The 26,117-nt window shown below is 35.6% G+C and overlaps 1 protein-coding gene across 1 annotated transcript in view; it reads right to left on the bottom strand.

The window, feature by feature from the left end:
• The window catches only part of FCHO2 (FCH and mu domain containing endocytic adaptor 2), a 142,560-nt gene extending 122,414 nt beyond the window's left edge, over positions 1-20,146 (bottom strand). The window contains exons 1-2 of the mRNA XM_079146111.1: positions 19,988-20,146; positions 5,971-6,062 (exon numbers count right to left, since the gene is read on the bottom strand). Coding sequence (XP_079002237.1) covers positions 5,971-6,062; positions 19,988-20,020 — 125 coding nt within the window. The 5' untranslated portion in view covers positions 20,021-20,146. The remainder of the gene's footprint in view (positions 1-5,970; positions 6,063-19,987) is intronic.
• Between the last annotated feature and the right edge of the window lie 5,971 nt (positions 20,147-26,117).

Raw genomic sequence — 26,117 nt, 5'->3', positions numbered from 1 at the left:
TCCATATGCAACAGAATGAAACTAAACCCATATCTCTCACCATGCACGAAACTAAACTCAAAATGGATTAAGGACCTCGGAATCAGACCAGAGACCCTGCAGATTATAGAAGAAAAAGTAGGTCCAAATCTTCACCTTGGTTGGTCTAGGATCAGACTTCCTTAACAGGACTACCATAGCACAAGAAATAAAAGCTAGAATCAACCACTGGGATAGATTCAAACTAAAAAGCTTTCTCTCAGCAAAGGAAACTATCAGCAATGCGAAGAAAGAGCCTACAGAGTGGGAGAATATCTTTGCCAATCATACTTCAGATAGAGCGCTAATCTCCAGAATCTATAAAGAACTCAAAAAACTCTACTCCAAGAATTCAAATAATCCAGTCGACAAATGGGCTAAGGAAATGAATAGACACTTCACAGAAGAAGATCTACAGGCAATCAACAAACATATGGAAAAATGTTCAACATCTCTAGTAATAAGAGAAATGCAAATCAAAACCACCCTAAGATTCCATCTCACCCCAATTAGAATGGCGATTATCAAGAATACGAGCAACAACAGGTGTTGGCGAGGATGTGGGGAGAAAGGTACACTCATACATTGCTGGTGGGACTGCAAATTAGTGCAGCCACTCTGGAAAGCAGTGTGGAGATTCCTTAGAAAACTCGGAATGGACCCTCCATTTAACCCAGCTATCCCACTCCTTGGCCTATACCCAAAGGACTTAAAATCAGCATACTACAGAGATACAGCCACATCAATGTTCATAGCTGCTCAATTCACAATAGAAAGACTGTGGAACCAACCTAGATGCCCTTCAATTGATGAGTGGATAAAGAAACTGTGGTATATATATACAATGGAATATTACTCAGCCATAAAGAATGATAAAATTATGGCATTTGCAGGCAAATGGATGAAATTGGAGAATATCATGCTAAGTGAGATAAGCCAATCTCAAAAAGCCAAAGGACGAATGATATCGCTAATAAGTGGAGGATGACACATAATGGCGGGAAGGGAAGGGTTAGTGTTAGGGTTAGAGTTAGGGTTAGGGAGGGGGGCAAGTATGGAGGAAGGAACTACTGTATAGAGGGTAAAGAGGGGTGGAAGGGTGGGGCGAAGGGAAAAAATAACAGAATGAATCAAACAACATTACTCTATGTAAATTTATGTTTACACAAATGGTATGCCTTTGCGCCATGTACAAACAGAGAAATACCATGTATCCCATTTGTTTACAATAAAAAATAAAATAAAAAAAAAAAAACTGGCAGGATGCAGCCAAAGTGATGTCTGAGAGAGATATACAGATGAAAGTGACTATATCTAAAAGAAACCAGAGGGCTAGGGCTGTAACTCAGTGGTAGAAACACTTGCCTAGCATGTGTGAAGCACTGGGTTCAATCCTTAGCACTGCATAAAAAGAAACAAAATAAAGGTATTCTGTCCTTACACAACTACGAAAATAATCTTTTAATAAAAAGTTTTAAAAAGAAACAAGAACTTAACAAGATTGTTAAGTTGAGCATTTACATCAGAAAGTTAGAAAAACAGTAAGTTGAAAAGAAAAGCAGTCAAAGAAGGTAAGGAACAGAAGTTAATGAATCAGAAAACACACAAAAGAGAGGATCAACAAAACCAATAGATGGTTCTTTGTAAAAACTATTAAAACCAATAAATGCCACTTAGACTGTTCATGAAAAAGAGAAATCAGAAATAACCAATTTCAGGAATGTAAAGTGGGGTATCAGTATAAATCCTTGGACTTTAAGAAAGTTCATAAAGGATATTAAGAATAACATTCTGACAATAAACTTGCAACTTTGGATGAAATGAAAAGTCTTGTAGAAAAATAAAACATTCCACAGAACTGAAAAATCTGAATAGTCCTATGACTATTAAAGAAATTTGAGTATATAATTTTAAACCTTCCCATAAAGGCAATTTCAAGCCCAGATGCATTTATCAGTAAATTCTAGAAAACAGAAAGGGAAAAATATCTTTCATAAATTTTTTCAGAGAATACAAAAATAAGGTATATTCTCCAAACCTTTATACCAAAACCTAACAAGAACATTTAGAGAAATATTCAGGTCAATCTCACAAACATAAATGCAAACATTCTCAATAAAATGGTAGCAAACTGATGCATCAACATATAAAAAGGGAGGCTAGGGAGATAGCTCAGTTGGTAGAGTGCTTGCCTTTAAGCACAAGGCACTGGGTTCAATCCCCAGCACCCAAAAAAAAAAAAAAAAAAAATATATATATATATATATATAAAAAGGATCCACCAGGTTGGTTTTATAACCAAAATGGAAAATTGGCTTAATATTCAAACTCAATGTAATTCAGAAGTAGGGGGGATACAGGAGAAAGGGTTAATGGGGAGAAAAAGGAAAATCATATCATCTTACTACATGCAAGAATAGTATTTGGTCAAATTAAAAACCCATTTATATTTTTTTTAAAACTTTGTAAAATAGTATATAAAAGATAAATGCCATAATTTCCAAAAACAGTTGGACAAAACTAGAATAAACAGAACATATTTAAGGGTGTAATGTAAGACTGGAAACAAGACAAGGAAGCTCAACATGACCATTTCTATCAGAAATATACTGTTATTAACCAGTGCAATAAAAAAATAAATAAAAGGAACAACTGGAAAAGAAGAAATAAAGTTTCATTCACACATGATTGTATACAAAGAAAATCTAGAAGAATCTGTATATAAATTATCAGAAAAATAATTCTTTCAGTAAACTTGATAGAAAAGGGAAAAAATTTTAAGGAAAAGAGATGAAACAGGCTATGTGGGAATAACAGTCAAATCACTACACAATTCTAGGAAGTCTTTATTGCTCTTAAATTTTATAAGTCCTAAATCAGTAATCATAACAAAACTTCAAATTACCAGAGAAAAGACAGGAAGGAAGGGGAGGAAAATCTGAATGACTAACTTAGTAAGTTATTTAATCTTTCAGGACCCCAATTTTCTCATCTGTAAAATGAGATCTAAGAGTTTTCACAGTTAAATGAGAACATATTACATGTTTATATGTTTATCCTTTCTTCCTTTCTTTCCCATTCACTCCTTCCAAAAATATGATTTATTTAAGATAGGCTCTCTTTTAGGCACTGGGACACAGCAGAATACTGTTTCAAAGGAAAATACAGAAACAAAATAACTAATTATAAAAATGTGTAAATGTTACAGACATATGACATAAAGAGAGATTATAGTAAGTGTTTTTTACCTCATCAGAGAGATCAGGAAGGGCATCCCTGGAGAAATGACCACCATTACTAAGCTCTAAGGGACAAACAGCATTAACTAAGAGAAGAATAAGCATATACAAATCCTAGATTAGAGGACTGGCCTGTCAATAAAATGACCAATATCTCTGGAATGGAAAGAATAAGGAAGAGTCTTATGAACAAGGCTTGAAAGGTAGTTTGAGGTCAGTCAATTCAGGCTTACCTTGACAAACCCTTGAAATCGTTTAAACAGGAGAGGTAACAAACTGATCTGGAGTAAAACAAACAAAAAACGACTACAGTGCAGAGAATAAGTTATAGGAGAACAAGAATGAATACAGAAAAACCAGTTAGCAGCTTCTGCTAGAATTTAGGCAAAAATATTGATGGTTTGGATCAGAAAGTGAAGTTGCAGATTCATTTCTTCTAAGTATTTTTACTGAGGGGCTATTCAGTGCCAAGCACCATCAAAAGTGCAGGAGATAGGTGTGGTGACACACATCTGTAATTCCAGCTACTGGGGAAGCTGATGCAGGAAGAGAACAAGTTTGAGGCCAGCCTGAGCAACTTAAAGAGACCCTACTCACAACAAAAAAAAATAAAAAGGGTTAGGAATGCAGCTCAGTGGCAGAGTGCCCCAGGTTCAATCATCTGTACTGCAAAATAAAGTGTTAGAGATAAAGAAAACAGACAAAAACTTCCCACCATTATGGGGCTTATATTCTAGTCAAAGAGAGACAGGTAAAATATTACTTATGCCAGATAGTTATAAATGCCAGGAAGAAAAAAAAAAAAAAAAATAGGGAAGGGAGAGAAGGGGTTGTCTCACTGTCCACATAATAAGAAAGGGTTCAGACTCTGGGCAAAAGGATGACTCAAGAGTCCTGGAGATCTTATGACTGACATAAACAGAGTTCAAAGGGATGCTACGTGTCCTGATGATCTCAAGATATTTAGTGATAACAGTGAGGAGTGTTCAGGGAAAAGAGAAAGACTAGGGAAGGCTAGGAGATGCACAGTTCTGGGGCCTCTCCTTTACTCCTGCCAATGATGATGTGGAATCCAGGGACTCGACAGCTTTATACAGAGTACTAAAAGCTTTCGGACTCCCTCTCTACTCCAGGAGAAAGGTGAAAAAAAGAGAAATTTTGGTCTCAGGTGAAATCTCTCATTTCCTAATTCCTGAAAATCAGTAAATTCCATTAGGACAAAACCTGTATCTTTTACCACTATATCCCCAGAATACAGAAACGTACCTGACACACAGCAGACACTGGAAAAATTTTTTTTGAAAAAAATAAATGTACAAATGGAGCACTGTGTTTAAAGGCAAATAATTCCTGTTAACAAGGAAGATTTTAAATATATCCATATAAAGTATTACCAAGCAGGGCTAGCCACAAAATAGTTCAAAGGAATACAGTAGCTTTGGGTACTGTTTGATTTTAAAACAATCAAATTATATTGACTTTTAATAGTTTTTAAATTGATTTATATATTCTTAAAAGCAATCAATTTATACATTACAGGATTTAAATATATATATATATATAGTTACAACTTTTTAATACAAGTTATTATTAACACATGATTTAAAACCTATGGCCAGGTGCAGTGGCACACACCTGCAATCCCAGTGGCCTTGGAGGCTGAGGCAGGAGGATCAAGTTCAAAGCCAGCCTCAGCAATTTAGTAAGACCCTAAGCGATTTAGCAAGACACTATCTCAAAATGAAAAATAAGAAGGGCTGGGAACGTGGCTTAGTGGTTAAGCATCCCTAGGTTCAACCCTGGTACAAAACAAACCTAGGGCTGGGTACAGTGGTACATGCCTGTAATTCCAGTGACTTTCAGGAGGATGAGGCAGGAGGATCAAAAGTTCAAGGGCAGCCTCAGTCACTTATCAAACCCTCAGCAACTTAAGACACCCTGTCTCAAAATAAAAAGGACTGGGGATGTAGCTCAATGGTAAAGCATCCCTAGGTTCAATCTTCATTGCCAAAAAAATAAATTAAAACCTATGAGTTCAGAAAACTTAAGTATTTCAAATTATTTTAGCATGTTTAATGACAATAATTTATCCTAAAATGTTTCTCGATCTTTTATTGCATCGCTTTTGCTAACATATCCGATGAAAAATGCGTAATAATATTGTTAAGCAGTAATTTGTAAACCAAGTATTTAGCAATGCCACTCCAAACTATTATACAGTCCTCAGGTATGTAGATGATTAAAACACACACACACACACACACACACACACACACACACACACACACTCTCTCTCTACTCTAAAATATAATTATAGGTGGGCTAGGTGGTGCACACCTATAATCCCAGGTACACAGGAGGATTACAAGTTTGAGGCCAGCCTCAACAACTGAGGAAGACCCAGTCTAAAAGTTAAAAATAAAATAAAACAAAGGGGTGGATGTAGCTAAGGAGAAAAATGCCTGAGTTCAATTCCCTGTACAGCAAGAAACAAATAAATATAATACACACACACAGAGTTACAGTACATACTTTAAAAGTATCCTTTGATTATCCTAAATCCAACCAAATTTTGTTCAATTACTTATATTCTAAAATTCAAATTGATAATTGTTGAACAAATTACTTATCAAAAATACATACCTGCCTTGCAAGCACAAGGCCCTGGGTTCCATCCCCAGCACCGAAAAAAAAAAAAAAAAAAAAGACATACCTTTCTCTTACAAAATCTGCTAGTTCTTTTGTTGATATCTGTCCATGTTTCATATTATGGTAGAGAACATCAAAGCCACTATTTTTTTCTCCCTAAAATTCAAAAGATATTTGATATTTAGTTTAGATATTTAGTTTAACAAAAAGAGAAAGAGGTAAATAAAAATGACTAGAGAATACAATGACCCTATATTATGCTTATCTTAGTATACAAATCTTATGATCTGGTAAGTTGTTTTTCCTTAATCTAACCACTATTATTCACAGTATGATTTTAAACTGTTATGAATGCAATTCTACATGCTTTAATAAATGTAATTTATTATATATACAGATATACACATGTACACACATCTGCTTATACCCCATAATCACCCATAATGGCATAACTAATGAATGTAAGTCTGAAATTTTAATGCAGCCTTAGAAAAGATTAGCAGACTTTTTAAAACTTGAAATCCCACTTCGATTCTTTTGAAACATACTAAGAAACTCTAAATCAGAGTTTGTGCTTTAAAATAACTAAATCTTGACCTCTGAGTCAAGATGCCATAGTATTTATTCATCAAATAAGCATTAGACACCAGAAAACACTTTATAATTCCTATTCTAAATCCTTTAGTAAACTTAACTTGAGAGAGCTTGGAAAGAATAAATTTTAAGAAAAGATAAGAAATAGGTTATCTGCTTAGTCTTCAACTAATCAGAGTAATAGTTCAGATCACTACACTATTCTAGAAAATCTTTATTGCTAATCCTATAAATCCTAAATTAGTAAATCACAACAAAGAAAACATTAGAAATGTCAATTTAATCTGTGAAATAAACGACCATTTATAAGCTAAACAAATCTCTTTACAGATTGGCAGTTTTATTTTTCTTGAGTGAAAATAATGTAGAAGTGAATTTGTTGGAAATAAAAGCAATACCATAAAGCAAGTGTTAAACACTCTGGAATACAATTTTTCAACAGTTCACCAAAACAAGAAACATAGGAACTTCCAGTTATGTTGAAGTGATATCTAATAAACCCATCAGCTTGTCAGCATACAAGTGACTGCCATAACAACAACAAAAAATGAAAATGTGGCATTTGTAATAAGATAATATAAACAATATCCTTAGCATTTTGAACAGCCACATCTACTTATCATTACAAAAATAAAACCATAGTGTCTTTTTAAATTTATATTGCCCATTGATACCTTTTTTTAGTTGTAGATGGACACAGTTTCTGTATTTTATTTATTTTTATGTGGTACTGAGGATCAAACCCAGTGCCTCACACATGCTAGGCAAGCACTTTTAGCACTGAGCTATAACAGAAACCATAGTCTCTTATGAATCCAAACATTTCCATCGGGTTTCTGCAACTTTTCATGCTTAATATAAAGAAAAAATTTGTTATCTAATTTTAGTTTTTTATTTATGCTGGGGTTTTCAAGCAAATTTATTCCAGCCAAAGGTAAGAGGTAACCACTGCTTTTTAGCAAAAATATCATCATGCACATTTATAAATAAAATTACAGACAAAAAAAAGAAGGATCTGAATCCTCCAAAAAATTCCATTACTTGAATATAACACAGAAACTACACATATCTGTAGTTACACTGACTTCTGTAACAGAGCTGTGAACCTTGAAAAGACAAAAACACTAAAATATAAAACCCAAGTCTGAGGCTCTCATGCCCCAAGGCTCTCATTTGCACATAATTTTAACAAATTAGGGTACCTGAGTTCCTAATGTACATAATAAATATTTAAAGTATGGGGAAGAGTTACAGCTCAGTACAAGAGTGCCCATCTAGGGGTAGTGGCAGAGCGCTTGCCTAGCATGTGTGAGGCACTGGGTTCGATTCTTAGCACCGCATATAAATAAATAATATAAAGGTTCATCGACAACTAAAAAACAAAATTTTTTTTAAAGTGCCTGTCTAGGATGTGGAAGGCCCTAGATTTGATCCCTAGCATCACATTAGAAAAATTAAAGGGCAAACTGGAAAAGAATTGGAAGTGAAGAGCTATTACAAACAAGCACACAAACTATTAAAATAAGTATTTACCAGGCTCACAGCGGAAAGACTAAAAAAAAAAAAATTTTTTTAAAGACGAACTCAAAGGCCATCTATTTAGCAAGGTAACAAGATACTGAGCATTCACAATACTATATACAAAAATCAAGAAAATGTAGGGCTGAGGTTATATAGCTCAGTGGTAGGTCAACTATCTAGCATTCAAAAGCCCAGGGCATCAATCCTCAGGACCATAGAAACCTAACACAAAAGGATTAAATTACCTTCAGAATCTGTATTCTGATTTAAGAAGCCCTTGAAGGAGTAAGTTATTTATTTGGGAAATCCAGATATCCAAACAGCATATTACCCAGGAATTCCCAGTAGAAGGAATGAGGATCATTTACTTGATACAAATAATATAGTAAAATCTAGTAAATTTAGCAAACAACATAGTAAAATTAGTATAACAACAGTAATATACCTTAGGAAACAGTACTAGCTACTCTACTCCTCAGTTGTTCCCCCACACCCCCAGGGATTTTTTTAGAACTTTATTTATTTATCTTTACATGGTACTGAGGATCAAACCCAGTGCCTCACACATGCTAGCCAAGCACTCTACCACTGAGCCACAACCCATCCCTCGATTCTTAACTTGGAAAGAATACTCATCCTAATACCATGATGCACAAGGAACCTCCGTCAGAGGCACTAATGACTAAACATAAACAACTTGCCTAGTTATAAATCCATCTGTTATTTCTTCTATTTGGAAATTCATTAATACAAAGGTCAAAAAATGCAGTGAGACTGCTAGGCACCATTTTCTCTAATACAATTTCACAAACTTATTAACACAGATATTTATTGATCGTGAACATTTTCTTTGAAACACACTAATAATTTAAATATTTCAAATGAATATATTTTATATAGACATATACAGCTACACGCACACACATCTCCATATAGGATAAACATATTTGCATACATATATCCTTTTATTAAAACACTTCAAAGTTGAGGTGTTTGACAAAAAACCTAGGTTTTACTGTCACCATGTCAAAACTTACCTTAAAGCCTAGATAAAAAGATGACAGCATATTAAATACACAAGTTTCACAATTAATTTTATAACATTTTGTTTTCCACCCCCAAAAGAAACCCATACCCAAGTGGCTAAATTTTTAAGAGTAGGTACGTACATCAGTGCTCATCAGGCTTATTTTTAGCTGACTTATTCATTAATTTGATCAGTTCTTGTGAATTAAGCAAATACATGTCCACAAAGAAATCTGCACCTGAATGTTCACAGTAGTATTATTCACAATAGACAAAAGGTGGAAATAACTCAAATGTCCATCAACTGATGAGTAGATAAAAACAAAGTGATATACCCATACGATGGAGTTTTATTGGGTCATAATAAGGAACAAAGTAGGCTGAGTGGTGGTGCATGCCTGTAATCCCAGCAATTTAGGAGACTGAGGATGTAGATCACAAGGTCAAGGCCAGCCTCAGCAAATTAGCAAGGCCCTAAGCAACTTAGTAAGACACTGTCTCAAAAAAATTTTTTAAATAAAAATAAAAGATAAAAGGGTTGAGGATGTGGCTCAATGGTTAAGTGCCCCTAGTACCAATCTCTGGTACCAAAAAATAAAAAATAAAAAAGAGGCCTCCCCCTTTTTTGGTACATTCTACAACACTGATGAACATTGAAAACATTATGCTAAGTGAAAGATACAGGTCTCAAAAAACCACATACTACTACATTTTCAAGTCCAGTATAGGGAAATCTACAAAAACAGAAAGTAAATGAATGAATTGCTTGAAGGCAGAAAGGTAAGGTAGGGGATGAGAGGCAAGATAGAGGTTTCTCCTTAAAGTGATGGAAATGTTCTAAAATTGTGTTTGATGATGGTTGCACATATCAGTGAATATTACCAAAAAACAATGAACTGAATTCTATATCATGTTGCTGGGGATCAAACCCAGGACCTTGCACATGCTAGGCAATGCTCTACCACTGAGCTCCAACCCCCAGTTCGAATTGCACACATTCAATGAGTGAATTACAAGGCATATAAAAATATATATCAATAAAATTGTTTTTAAGAAGTTAAGTAAATGCTTTTTATACATTTCCCTTCCTAGGTCCTGTGTTAAGTATCTAACAAAACTCTGGAAGAGTTCAGCTTACCCTTCTTAATCAAAAAATTCTTACAGAGCAATTTTATTATTAACTGACAAAAACACGATCAATACCATTGCTGGTTCAATGAAGGTTTGCACTTAGGATCTTTTATCTCAAAACATTTTACAGAAGTAGTACTCTCATTTAATGTCCACTAGCTATGACTTGAAGTAAATCAAAGCTTGTTCTAATACCACCAAAAGAGTATTAAAAATCTTTGCAAACCAGGCTGGGACTGAAGCTCAGTGCTACAGAACTTGCCTACATGTGCAAGGTCCTAGGTTCACAATCTCCAGCACCGAACAATCAAAAATCTCTGTAAATGATTCCTAACTTGAAAAAAAAAAAATAGTAGTAGTAGTAGTTGTTGTTTTCGCATCCTTGGAAGATTATAAGTTCAGAATCATGCAAGACCTTTAAAAGAATAAATTACTTGGTACCTATTGTTTCCTCTTCCTTCTCTAATTAATTAAGATGATTTCAGTTAGCAGTTTGATGTATATCAGTCCAGATTCCTTTTTGCACACATATAGGCAAGATGTTACTTTTCATATGAAATGATATATGTTATCATATTGTTTTGCACTTAAATTATCAAATCAAAATTTTGCTTAAAAAGTTTTAAGTCGTTAATTTATTAAAAATGTTTAAGTTTTTTCTAGTCTAATACAGAGGTCACAAGTAAGGCAACCTTGAAATTTCTAATTTAAAACGTTTAAATAAGTCATTAGGCCTATTTCTTAAAACCCAAAGGTATTTTTTATTTAATTTGACAACTTTATACTTTAAAATAAATACATATAATAATCTAGCATACTTATTCTTTAAGAAAAAAATGATTTTGAAACTTCTTCAACAAACTTTTTAAGGGCAACAATAAGTTAAACACTAAAAATAAAAACCTGGATATTCTTCACTCTTCATGAGAATAAGAATTGGAAAACAGGCAGAAGATAGATTGGAAACTGCATAATGAATTCAAATGATGGCTTCACTGAATATCCTTTTTAATTTTTAAAACATTTTAAATTTTTAAATTTTTCTCACACCTTTAAGAGGGGTGAGAGAAGGGTTAATAAGTGCTTCCTGTAAAGTATCAATGACATGCCTAAACCATCCTTATGTCCAAATCACCTCAAAAATAAATAACTAAATATCATCACTTCCTGCCCTGTCTACATTTCCCTGTTACTTTAGCTCTATTTATTAGATAACTATGAACAAGTCACTACAAAATATAACATCAATTTTGTCCCAGCATCTCAGGTATCATATTCACCCAATGTCCTAATTATAGGATGGCTTACATGTATAAAATATACTAAATTGTCCTAGTGTTCTATTTATAGAACAATCTGCATTTTTAATTTTTAATGATAATAAAGGACATATGAGCTTCAGATCATGATGTCCAACCTATTTTAACATACCTATGTCAATTTTGTTGGAATATTCACAGAAATGAAAACTTGGGACTTAATGGGCTAATACATGTTGTCACTTTATCCAGTGTTGTCTGGAAAACATTATGTAACATTTAACTATTTCTAAAGATTCTTTTTTCTTAGACTAGCCCTTCTAGTGAAGAACCTTTAAAGGTCATTTTGAGGGCTGGGGAGATAGCTCAGCTGGTAGAGTGCTTGCCTTGCAAGCACAAGGCCCTGAGTTCGATCCCCAGTACCGCAAAAAAAAAAAAAAGATCATTTTGATGGGAATTCAACAAATCTGCAATGACAGTCCTCCCATGCCATTTTTGCCTTGAAAATTAGTAAGAGGAGGTTAAAATATATGAAAGCAGTTCTTCTGTAAGTAAACAGGACATCACAAGTTATAACCTTCTAATCAACATTTTGTTTATATACTGAAATTTTCAGTCAGGATCTTTAAAAGTATTCTTTAGAGTCACTGGCAAGATATTGCTAAAGCAGAAAATAGTAATTAAAATAAGTAGAATGAGCAATTTTCAGCAGTCAGAACTATTTGCTGAAGGTACAAAAGTGACTCACATTTGTTGGTTGACCAAAGGGAAAAAAATCATTACATTTTAAAAACATTTCATTTTAAAAAGGGGTTTTTATCACCCCTCGGATACTCCTCCCTAATCTTTTTAAATTATAACTCATCTCTTTCCATTTAGTTAAATCCTTAAAGCTATCTAAGTAGATACATATGGGGTTCAGTAAAAACAGCAGAAGCAAGCAGTAGTGAGATCATTTTTAAAATTTTAATTCTGAATTTTCTGTAATAATCTAGAAACTACTTATCATTACTTTCAAAATGAAAAAAAAGTTTAATTTCAGCTTTCTCAACTCTTTACTCTTCCAGGAAACAGAAGGGTACTTTCTTAAGCAAGAATCTTGTTCACAACAGTACTTAACTCTCTAGTCCGTATAATTCATGAGTGGGAAAAAATGGGCAGAATCTAAGTATCCAAAGTGGGGATCAAAAATATAACAGCTTATCCATTTCATGGCAACCTATACAATCACTGAAAATTTTTTCAATAACTAATCATATGAGAAAAAGGTAGTATTATTTAAAAGTATCAAGACACAGGGCTGAGATTGTGGCTGGGTGGTAGAGGGCTTGCCTAGCACATGTGAGACACTGGGTTCAATTCTCTGCATCACATAAAAATACAGATATTATATCCATCCATCTACATCTAAAAATATTTTCTTAAAGATGTACAAAGATACAGAATTATATAGTACAAATGATCTTGATTTTTCCATTTCTAAAGATAATTAAAAGTTAAAGGGAGAGGTACAGGTAATTCTTATTGTGTACTCTTCTGTGTTTTACCTGTCAGATAGCAACAATTGTAATTAAAAGAAAATTGTACTTAAGCATATTGTTTCAACCAACTAAAAACTCACATTCCTTGGTTTTAAAACCCATCACCACCAACTTGCTTTAATTATGTTATACATTCCCTCTTTTCCCTAAAATCAAGCAAACATTCTTTCCATAGCTTCCATACTTTTATTCCTTCAATTCCATGAGGAAGCACAAATATCTTCTCAATTTCAACACACAGTTCACTAATCACTTCCCAATTCCATTTTTGCTAATCTGGCCATTCTAGCAACATCCTCTAGCACCTTTCCCAATAAGTCTCAGCAGCTATTACGCTGGTCTTTTTGTATCTGCCACATCTGATCAATTTATGCTACCTTTGTGGACAAGACTAATACTAAAATTCTTCCAACTCTAATATCCTTTAATTCTTCCTCACTTAGAAAACTGAAAGCCAAACTTATCCTCTTTCCTTTATAAGTCCCTACAGCACCATATTTCCATTTGGATTTCTAAGGGTGGCTTCTGTAAACTGTTCTAGAATTATGATATCAGGATGGATAATTTTAAGAGATATTCCCACGAGTATCTCCCTATTTTCAAATACCTTATATTAATCAAATGTGCAGGATAATTCAAAGCATAATTGTTTTCCCATCCTTTGCCTAAATAATTTAAGTAGTTCTGAAAGGGTTAGAGTATTTAGGACTTAATGGGTAGGGCTAGAAAAAATATCAAATTTTTATCCTTTCCAATATCAATGTTCAAAAACCATTCCTCTGAATTGAACTTATACAGACTCACTATTGATTTTTTTAAACATTTTGTTTTAGTCATAGGTGGACACAATACCTTTGTTTTATTTTTATGTGGTGCTGAGGATGGAACCCAGGACCTCACACATGCTAGGCAAGCACTCTACCACTGAATCACAACCCAAACTCCACTATTGATTTTTCACTTTAAATTTCTTCAAAAATTTAGGCAAAAATACAAAACAAACAAACCTCCCCTAAGGATCTCACAGTAAAATTTAGTGCAATCTAAAATTCTGTGATTTTAGAATGTCTACTTGTCAAGTCTAATGGAACCAAATTAGATGAATCTATGGTCTGCATTTTCATAGCGTGTTGCAGTGAAAATTATTTGGGACTGGCTAACAAGCTAATAGTTATACAATAATACTTGTTTCATTTTTTTTAGTGAATGTTATTTGCTTCTATATACACTGATTATCTCTGGAAAGTTACTAAAAATTTGGCAACAGTGACTTCCTTTTGGAAGATCTAGATAGTAGGAGATTTTTTACTATAAAATTCCTTTTACACCTTTTGAAAATTAACCATGTAAAATGGTTTACAAATCTGTAAAACTGTATAAAGTAAATACATATACATATGTGCATTTGTGTTTAGTTTTAGTATATCATCTGATGGGATAGCATCCTAAGCAGATATCCCAAACTACAATATTTGGGAATCTTAAATAATAAAAAGACTATCTATAAAAAAAAAAAAAAATAGACTATCTATATTCTGGGTTCCTCTCATCATCTCTACTAATTTTCTAAAGATATATATTTTAAATTTTTCATATGCATAAATGACCCCAAAGAACATGTGTGTCAATCTCTCATTTAAGATACTAAATTCAGACTAGATAATCAAGCAAAAATATAATGTTTTGCACAGGGTGATCCCAGTGGCTTGGGAGGTTGAGGCGGGAGGACTGTTGAGTTCAAAGCCAGTCTCAGCAACTTAGCAAGGCCCTGAGCAACTCAGTGAGACCCTGTCTCTAAATAAAAAATACAATAAAGGGCTGGGGATGTGGCTCAGTGGTTAAGTGCCCCTGAGTTCAATCCTTAGAACCCAAAAACAAAAAAAAACAAAAAAAACAAAATTTTTTTAATATATATGTTTTGGATTTCAAAGTCCTATTAATAGCAATTCCAGATTTTTCAAAACCATTTTAATCCTCCCAGCTTCTAATGACAGAATAAATTTTGGATATCTATATCCAAGCACTCCAATTTAACTTAATGTAAGTCAATATCCATGCAGTAAGAAACAAACGAAATGAGACTTCTACACTGGTTAAACAGTAAGGGAAATAAGGAAAATTTCATAATAAAAATACCTGAGATAAATGTTAATTTTTGCTAACTAGAAAAAGTCACCTAACTAAAAACATCAGTTTGGGCTGGGGAGATAGCTCAGCTGGTAGAGTGCTTGCCTCCCAAGCAGAAGGCCCTGAGTTCGATCCCCAGTACTGCAAAAGAAAAAAAAAAAAAAAAAAAAAAACCATCAGTTTGCTACAATATGACATTTACTAAAGAATATTTAGTATCTGTGTAAATGCCTCATATATAGACTAAATTACTTTGTAAAATGAAGCTTATACAGTATTCAACTCAAGCATATTGTGCCTATATTTTCCCTTAATGATTAGCTATGAAATTCATTCCTTTAATGCTTTTACTGAACTAATCTAGTTTTATATAAAAAGCATTAAGTCATTTTAATTACTCTAGTACAATACTGATATAATCTCAAGAATACTGTAAACTAGTATTCAATTCTTTGAGAAAGGCACTGCATACAGTTACTTAACTGTAACGTTGGTTAATACCCCTTTAAAGTTTACACATAATCTTTTAAGGCTTAACAACTGTTTTTACATATTCAAGGCAATGGTGTGGATTTCTGGTATCAAAAGTATTTTTGCTGTCCAATTTAATAGAAGAGAAACATTTTCAGCTTGATTATCAATAGCACTAAACTTTGTGGCAACTGACTTATCAGCAACAAAACACCTGGTGAGTAGGAAGTTTTGAATACATTTTTTTCTTCAAAGTCTGGTATTAAGTAAAGGAATTTTTAATTTAGCAACAATTCTAGTTCAGAAAAAAATATAAAGAATAAGGAAGAAACTGCAACTGTCCAACAAACTTGAAGTTAATTTCAATGATTCAAAATTTCCTCTAACAGAATTCGACAACAAAAAGGTTGCCTCTATATATGTAGGGGGAAGACAATTAATAGGTTGTCTGATTAGAAACCTAAAACTTCAAAGGTTTCCCTTACTACACATCAACAATTCTTTTTTAATTGATAAAAAATTTAATGTCACTTTAAACATGGGGGAGTGAAATTAATATAGTAAATTCTCAATTTTAAGGAATTATTTCATAAATGACCCTGAACTATGTAAATTTTTAAGCTGTTTTAAACAGACAACTATCAAATTCCCAGAAGTGGTTATTTAGTTAGTTCCTAGACTTTCCTAGTTCATTTAGATTCCTCTAGAGCTCTTCATGCTTCAATTTTGAGCTTCCAGCCCCAATGGGAAATAAAATAAAATGCAGTCTATTTTACTATTTGTGCTCAACAGTGGAAACATAGACAAAGACTAAAACACAAATTAAATTTAGGTTTCTCTCTAGATTTCAGATATTCACATTCCTCTATTAATAGGGTCAAACAGGGAACACCAAAAATATTACAAAAATATTCAGAAAATAGCTACAAACTGGGCTGGAGTATAGAGTGGTAGAGTGCTTGCCTAGCATGCATGAGGCCCTGGGTTCAATTTTCAGCATGGAAAAAATATTTTTAAACAAGCCACAAAACTTAATTAATAGGAAACGTGTTTAAAATGCTAAAACACGATTTGAAATTATGTTAGCAAACTTAAAAAACATTAATGCATCAAAAATATGCAAAACATTCAAAAGAACATCAATTTTTAAACAACTGTATATTTAGAAAAGTGTTTCGAGGCCAGGTATAGTGGCCCACACTTGTAATCCAGCAACTCAGGAGGCTGGGACAGGACGATCACAAGTTCAAAGCCAGTCTCAGCAACTAGCAAGGCCCTAAACAACTTAGCAAGATCCTGTCTCAAAATAAAAAAAATTAAAAGGGCTGGAGATATGTCTCAGGGATTAAGTGCTCCTGGTTTCAATCCCTGATACAAAAAAAAAAAAAAAAATCCCCATTTCTCAGGTTGGGGATTTAGCTCAGTGATAGCATGCTTGCTTAGCATGCATGAGGTCCTAGTTAATCCCCAGCACTGCAAAAAAAGGTGGGGTGGGCTGGGGGAATTTGCCCTGTCTTTTCCTACACAGTAAACCATAAATATTTCAGTGAGGAGGTTATGTGCTTCACCTACAAAGGCCAGGAAAAACAGCCTTGATAGCTGTCTATGTCTGTCTGTCTTTCTCTCCATGTCTCTCTCCCACACATATTTCTTAGAAACATGCCTAAAATGTCCAGACCTCCAAGATCAGGACCTCCAAAGATCCTGAGTAATGAATTTGACTTTGACTTAGAAAACAAACAAACACATAGGGAAAAAAAAAAAAAATGGTAATCCTAAATTGTCACTGTAAAACAACATGTTTAAAATTGACAGGCTAGTCCTAAAATTCATATAGAAATGCAAGGGACTTAGAATAGACAAAATAATCTTAAAAAGGAAAAAACAAAACAAAACAAAAAACCCAGAATACTCTCACTCCTGATCCCAAACTTATTACACTAAGCTATAGTAATCAAAATACCATAGTAGTGGCTGGCATAAGGATAAAAAATGTAATAAAATTAAAAATCGGAAAATAAGCCCATACATCTATAGTCAAGTGATGTTTGATAAGAGTGCCATAGCAATTTAATAGAAAAAAAAGACCTCAACAAATGCAAACACTTAAATTGTACCCTTGCACCACACACAAAAATTAACTCCAATGAATCACAAACCTAAATAAATGACCTAAAACTATAAAATGCTTCCAAAGAAAATCCAGGAGTAAAGTTTCAGTTGGGCAAAGGCTTCTTAGATACAACAACAAAGCACAGGTGACAGAAAAGTAAATAAATCAGAACTTACCAAGATTTCATCAAAATTAAAAACTATGTGCTCCAAAGGCTGTTATTAAGATAGTCCACAGAATGGTAAAAAAATAGTTCCAAATCATATATCTAATAGGAAATGTGTATCCAGAATATAAAAAGAATTCATACAACCCAGTAATAAAATGACAATTTTAAAACGCTAATGGATTTAAACAATTCTCCAAAGAAAACACAAAAATGGAAATAAGCAAACAAAAATACGCTTAACATCATTAGCCATATAAAAATGCAAATCAAAACCACAATGAGATGCTATTTCACATCTCCCCATTATAACATTAAAATTAAAAAGATAATAAGTGTGGATGACAAAGTGAAAAACTGGAATCCTGAGACATTGCTGGTGGGATTGTAACATGCTGCAGCCAGTTTGGAAAAGTTTGGCAGTCCCCTGAAATGTTAAATATAGAGTTACCATATGACCCAGCAATTCCATTCCCAAAAGAAATGAAAACATATGTTCACACAAAAACGTGCACAACAGTGTTCATAGCATTATTCATAATAACCAAAGTGCAAACCACATGTCCATCACTGATAAGTGGATGAGTAAAATGTGAAATGTAATATTATCTGGTCATAAAAAAATTAAGCACTAATACACACTATTTATGGAAGAACCTTCAAAACATTATGAAAGAAGCCAGTCACAATGGTCCCATTTATATGATAGGTGCAGAACAAACAAACCTAGAGAGGCAAAGAGCAGATTATTTGCCTAGAACAGAGACATGGGGGAAATGGGAGGTGAATGCTAATGGGTAAAGGATTGCTTCTGATAAAATTGTTCTAAAATTAATTGTAGTGATGGTCTGCATTACACTATGAAAATATGAAAAACCCTTGAACTTGAACTGTATACTTTAAGTGGGTGTACCGTTTGGAATGTGAATTGTATCAAAATACATAGTAATAATAATAAATAATATCTAGTAAATAGTATAAATATATATCATTATTTATATATAAATATTATAAATATAGTATCTAGTAAATATCTAGTAGTATCTAATAAATAATATCTAGTATACATTCAGTTTGTGGGAAAGAAGGAACATTCAAGACAAGTAACTATCTGTTTTTATTACGAAGCATATCTATGCTTGAAACACCTAGAATTAAAAATTTAATATACCCTCCTTACAAGCTGAGAAATTACTCCTTCAAACATTTCTACCTTAGCCAAAATAGAATTAAAGTACTTGGAACTGTCAGGATATAAAAATGAGATTCACCCAAAATACCTGAGTAAACATGTTTCGTTCCTGTACATGCCTGAACTGTGTACTTTCTTCCCATTACAATAAACAATAAATGCAAAAAAACACTCCACGGGGAGATTGAGAAGTCATTCTCTCAAAGAAGAAACTAATACCAAGTTGAGATACGTGGAAAGAATGAGGAAGGGGAGAAAGAGGACTAAGGGAGATCTCCATGCATTTAAGCCCAGGGAGTTCAGTTACATTAAATCAACTTTCGTGCGCTTTGTGAGCAGGCCTTGAGGCAAAGTCCCGGGCGCAGACCCACGAGCCTAGCAGAGCTGCGAGGCCGAGAGGAAGTGTTGATCCAGTCCAGCCCCGCATTGGCTTGCGTGTGGAGAAGGTGGGGGGCTGACGCGCTAAGACGCGGGCCTGCGGCGCGGGAAGACAACGAGCCCCGGCGCTCCCTGGCTCGCAGCGCCAGGCTCCGTGCCGGGCCCGTCCTCCGCGTCCGAGCGCCGCTCACGCCCCGAGCAGAGCGCGCCGACGTCCGGAGCCTCCGGTGGGGCCGGCTCCCGTCTCCCGCCCCATCCGGCGCTTTGTCCCGGCCCCGCCGGCGGGCGGTCCCTCGGTGTCCCCGCCGCGGGTCTCGGGCCTCGCTGACAGTCCCCGCTCCCAGGAGGGCTGCGAGCCCGGCAACCCCGACCGGTCGGCGACCAGTCGCCCGCCGGACCTCAGTGAGGCAGGACCTGAGAGGCTGCGGTCCGAGGACGCTCGCCCTGCCGGAGAAGCCGCCGCCGCCGCCGCCGCCGCCGCCCGAAGCGCACGCAGGCCGAGGTCGGGCGCCGAAAGCTCGGACTCCGAAACCCACACTTGTTTCCAACATCCCGCGCTTACCCAAAAATTCTCGACAAAATGCGCCATGACCATCGTGCCGCCGCCGCGCTGGGTTCCGCGTCCGCGTCCGCACCCGCCCGCCGCTGTGTAAACACGGACCCGGCCCCCACGGCGCCCCCGCCTTTCGCCGCCGCCACCGCCTTCTTCCCAGAGATCGGCCCGCACCCTCCAAGGCGCATGCGCCACCTAGCGGCCGCCGCTGCGGGCGAACTCTTAGACGCCTCGGCCTCGGAGGGCGCATGCGCCGCGGACGGTGCCCGTGTTTGGGTCGCCCTCTGCACCGTCCGGCTGGGCCAGGTTCACTGATTATTCCTTTGGGAATGGTGAAGAACCGGGTCCTTGAGGAGTCACCCGGAGACTGCCCGCGCCGTTTGCGGTGCGATGGGCTCTGGTCCGGGGACGGAGCGAAGAAAAGGACCCTGCCCCTTCCTCCCCGCCAGGCTCGCTTCCCTGGCCTTCGAGGATCTCGAACAGAGCAAAGTCTGGGCCAGCTGGGACGGAGGAAACTTGGCGGCTGGCCACCCGGAGGAGACTGGGAAACCTTTGGTCAACAGGGTGCCTTTCCTTGACAGGGAGCTAAAAACCAAAACAAAACTATTTGAGGCCGGAAAGGGAGGAAACGCCCAGTGTCGCCGGAGCGCCTTGGAGCTGCGCGAGACTCAGCACCAAGGCCGGAGCCGCTGACCTCTAGCCCGCCCGGAGCCAGCCAGCCGGAACCGCCTGCCCAGGGTAGGAACGTGACCGAAACAAGCGAGTTTCCCCAACCCAGGCGGTCAAAAACAAGTCTCTTCTAGAACGTGTTCATAAAGTCCATGGTTCTCTTGGCAACTTGTACATTTTGGAAAAAGAAACAAGTTCTGACATGCCTTATCCTAATACAGGAACTAAATCCCCTTACCACACCTTTCTTTCCAAAGTTAAAAACAAAAAGCAAAAAAAAAAAAACTTGTGGAAGTCTCAAGTTCACTGTCACCAGGTTAGCTAGGTCCAGAATCTGCGTGCAGTTCTTGAGGCCAAGCCCCACAAATAGATTTAGTGTAGCTTTAACAACAATATACCTCATACCTTCCCAGATCTTTGGTTTCAAACGTAATGGACATTACAATGTAACTTTCCTTATGAGACATTATTTTTATCCATGCAATAAAAGTTAAAACCATGCAATGCTTTCATATGGATGAAAATGAAATACTTGTTTTATTTGATAATGGTACTGTGTTTATATCTTTTTAAGGATATCTTCTAGAAATAAATATGTACTGATAAGGCATCTAGGATTTAATCAGGAGTAATTCATGGGAATGAGAATGAAAAAGAGTATAAATGAAACAAGATTGGCTATTTGAGTCAAAGCAGTCCTTATTGAGAAAAGTGAAGCAGGAGGTATCACAATACCAGAACTTAAATTATAATACATAACTATAGTAACAAAAACAGGATGATCTTGGCACTAAAACAGGCATGAAAACTAATGGAATAGAAGACACAGACAGACTCACATAAATACGGTATCTCATACTTGACAAAGTTACCAAAAACATACATGAGGAGAACCTCTAACAAATGGTGCTGGGAAAACTGGAAATCCATATGTAGTAGAATGAAATTTAACCCTATCTCTAACCCTGCACAAAACTCAAAGTGGATCAAAGACCTAGGATCAAAGACCAGAAACCCTGCATCTGCTAGAAGAAAATGGAAACCCAACACTCCAACATATAAGCTCAGGAACTAACTTCCTTAACAAGAATCCCAAAGTACAAAATCAAAGTCGACAAATCGGATGGCATCATATGCAAAAGCTTCTTCACAGCAAAGGAAACAATCAAGAGGATAAAGAGAGAGCCTACAAAATGGGAGAAAATCTTTGCCACCTGCTCCTCAGGGCATTAATATCCAGAATATGCAAAAAAAAAAAAAAAAAAAAAAAAAAAAAAAACACCAAAAAAAATAAAATAAACCCAATTACTTATGCAGCCAATGCAATTATAACTGGGAATTTCTCAAAAGCTATACAAGAAACTTAACACCAAAAAAGATAGTCAATAAATGGGCAAAGGAACTGAACAGACCCTTCTCAAAAGAGGAAATGTAAATGGTCAGCATATATATGAAAAAAAGGTTCAACATCTCTAGCAATCAGAGAAATTCAAATTAAAAGTACACTGAGATTTCATCTCTCAGTCAGAATGGCAACTATCAAGAATACAAATAACAATAAATGTTGGCGAGGTGTGGGGAAAAAGTACTCTCATACAGTGTTGGTGGGACTGCAAATTGGTGCAACCACTCAGGAAAACAGTATGGAGATTCCCCAAAAATCTAGGAATGGGGTTGGGGCTATGGCTCAGTGGTAGAGAGCTTGCCAAGCATGTGAGGGGCACTGGGTTCCATCTTCATAAATAAAGGAATTGTGTCCATCTACAACCAAAATGTGTGTGTGTGTTTTAATCTAGGATTAGAACCACCATTTGACCCAGTTATCCCACTCCTTGGCACGTATCCAAAGGATTTAAAATCAGCATACTACAGTGATGCAGCCACATGAATGTTTATAGCATTACAATTCACAATAGCTAAGCTATAGAGCCAACCTAGATGCCCTTCAACAGATGAGTGGATAAAGAAAATGGTGTATATACACATAATGGAATATTACTCAACCATAAAGAAAAATGACTCTGGGGTTGGGGTTGTAGCTCAGTGGTAGAGAACTTGCTTAGCATATGTGTAGCCCTGAGTTTAATCCTCAGCACTACATTTAAATAAATAAAGATCTATCAACAATTATTTTAATTTTTAAAGAAAAATGACTGACTTTATAAGTAAATGGATGGATTTGGAGACTATTATGCTAAGTGAAATAAGTCAATCCAAAAAAAAAAAAAACAAGTTGAATGTTTTTTCTGATATGTGGAAGTTAACCTCCACTAAAACAGGAGAAGAAAAGAACTTCAGTGTAGTAGACAAAGGGGAATAAGGGAAGGGAGGGGGATAGAAAAAGGAAAGACAGTGAAATGAATCTGACATAACTTTCCTATGTACATATATGAATACACCACAGTGAATCTCACCATCTGTACATCCATAAGAAATTAATTTAAAAAATATAATTATGGGTCAATGGCAGAGAGATCAATAAAGGGAAAGGCTAGGGGGAGGGAAGAAGAAGGAGAGGTACTGGGAACTGAATTAAAACAAGATACATTCAATGCTTTTATAATTTTGTCAAAATGGATTCTACTGTCATGTGTAACTAAAAAGAACCAATCCTGGACCCAATGCAATGCTTTCAAGGATCTCATAAGCAACCCGGCCCCGCCGTGTCTCTCTCTCTCTCTCTCTCTCTCTCTCTGAGACATACACAAAATTTATTCTAAAAATCACATGGGTTCTTCTGTCACTTATGAACTGATGTCTTACACTCACTCATAACAATAAATTCCTTCTCCCATAACCAAGAATATTCAGATCTTTATCTCTTGCCATATATTTTCAAAACAAAAGGTGAACTCCAAATGAAGTGAAAATATGTGGGTAGTATGGCTATCCACATTAGAGATAGACTGCTTTGAACTTCAAGCAGAATTTAAGCAGGAGTACTTGGGTAAGAGAGAAGTTAACTTGTTAAATCTCTCCTCTCAGCTTGAGTACAGTAGATTCTTGCATAACAAAATACTGTTTCCAGTAGTGTCAAGCATGGATTTTCTCTCTCTTGGTGTTTCAATTTGTGATTAAAACACTGACTAGCATAGTATTCACAATATTTGTATATGCTACACTGGATCTATTTGTACTCTTACATCTTACTCTGACATTTACAGAAGATAAATATTCTGTGTATTTCAAGTATTCGTAAGGTCCTTTAGGGCCAAAACATTATGTGTTGTAATTATGCCATATTTAAGTTGTGGAACTTCATAAACAGTGATTAAGGTGACTATGTTTCAGATAAGATGATGTAGTATAGGAAGAATGTGGGTATCAGTCACCTTCTGTCCTCTCAAGTGAGGTTTCCAGGGATGAACAGATACTCTGGCAGAGCATAGATAAGACTCTGAAAGAGCAACACTCACATGCCTTAAAGTGTTTGTGCCACACACATTTAGTTCTTGCTTATCCAAATACATTTTCAAATTATTAAAAAGTGACATAGATAACAACAGTGTACAGCTCACTGCCCGTAATACCTGTCACCTCATAGTCAGTAAGTGTTCAGTGAATGAATGAGTGATTAAGCTTATCAGAAATGTCAAGGTGGATGAGTCCTTGGATATGCAGTAACTCCATTCTTTTACTCATGCTCTTTAATACATGCTAGGCCTTAGAGCTTATAGAAAATATCATTATTTAAGTCCTACTTAGTTTAATTTTCCCATATTATTTTAAATATTTTCAAAATATTTAAATATTTTCAAAAGAATTATTTTGAACTTGAGCATGCTTCTTAAAGGACAGAGTGTTTTTAATAATGAAAATAAAATAAAATTTTAAAATATTCAAACTCTGACCCAAGCATGTACATATAGTCCAAAGCATTCTTGCACTGTTAAAACATAATCTGAGGGGCCTGGATTTGTGACTCAGTGGTATAGCATTTGCCTGGCACACATAAGATACTGGGTTCAATCCTCAGCACCATACAAAATAAATAAATAAAATAAAGGTATTGTGTTCATCTACAACTAAGAAAATACAAAAAGTTAAAAAATAATAACCTGATAAATGGTAGTACATAGAAGAGGGAAAATTCACACAAAATATCCTAAATCTAAATTCTTTGATTTATAAAATATGACTTGCCTCCAAGATTTAAGGGCTCAATCTCTTAGGCAAGGCACCCAAAGCACTTTTACCTTTCCACTCCTTAATATGAGCTCCCCTTTCCAAGACTGGGTTCACAGCTCAAAGCACATTAATCAACATTTAGTGCCAAGGGTCATTTCCTCAAAACTGTATTGAAAACTAGTTCCATTTCAGAAGAGTTGACTACAAAGTAAAACACATTTTCCTGTTTGTTTTCAAAATAATTTTGCAAATGTACTTCTACTTGTCCCCAGAATGAAAGTGACAGAAATGGTCTCCTGTAAACCTCTGTTTCCTACTGATTCCTTCTATTGGCAGAATCCTATGTCAGGTGCAGGAGTTCTTCTCTATACTCATCTTGTGCTCGATGGTAACAAGTGGCAAAATAGCTGAGCTTCACTAAAAGGCTGTAGATCTCAGAAGTTTGGAATTCTCTTGTTTCTCCATTCAATAGCAGCACATTGAAAGCAAAATCCTAGCAGATGGTAGCCAGGCAGGCCACTATGAGGACCAAGAGGTAGAAGAAACATGTTAATTGAACTCAAAATAGAGCTAAACCTATCCCTGTGTACAACCTTCTCAGTTCAGAGCAGCTGGCCAGCACACCTTTCTTCTCTCCTAAGTACATCTGACCTTGACAGGCCACTTCCTGATATGGCACCATCCCTTCTGCCAGAATGTTTTGTACTTTCCCAGGGGTTCCCTTAACTGGCAGTTGTGGAAGAAGCACAAAAACATTTGACAGGTTGTTCAAGGGTGTTACACTGCTAGTGACCACAAGGAACACAATGGGGCATCAAAAACAAGAAAAGAGAATGTACTAAATTACAGAGTCAAAAAGTAATAAAAGCATAAATGTTTGTCATTAATGTTAAGTGGAAAGGCAGACAATGACATGGAAAACATTAACATTATAAAATGTAAAAATGTGCCCGTAAACAGACAAAAAGGAAATATGAAAAAATAAAAAATGTATATGTTTAGGTGGTGAGATTACAACAATTATTAAACATTTAAAATTTATTTTGATATAACAACATTGTACAATTTAAAGAGCAATCCTTGTTCTTTTTGTTTTAACATATATATAATTGGGTCTAATTGTCTTTAATATCTTTTTGTTAACTCATATATTTAGTCGGAAATATTTATTGAGCACTTATTAAAATAAAAAGATTTTATAATTTTAAGAAATTCACAATCTAATAAAGACTCATGATGCACATGATGGAAATAATGACCATTATAACAATAATGTGCATGAAAAATTGCCTGGCACGTACTTGGCAATGAATGAACATTAGTTAAATGAATAAGTTAATGA

The sequence above is a fragment of the Sciurus vulgaris genome (genome assembly GCF_902686455.1).
Source record: "Sciurus vulgaris genome assembly, chromosome: 6".
NCBI classification, from domain to species: domain Eukaryota; kingdom Metazoa; phylum Chordata; class Mammalia; order Rodentia; family Sciuridae; genus Sciurus; species Sciurus vulgaris.
This window is presented reverse-complemented; position numbering and strand designations above follow the sequence as displayed.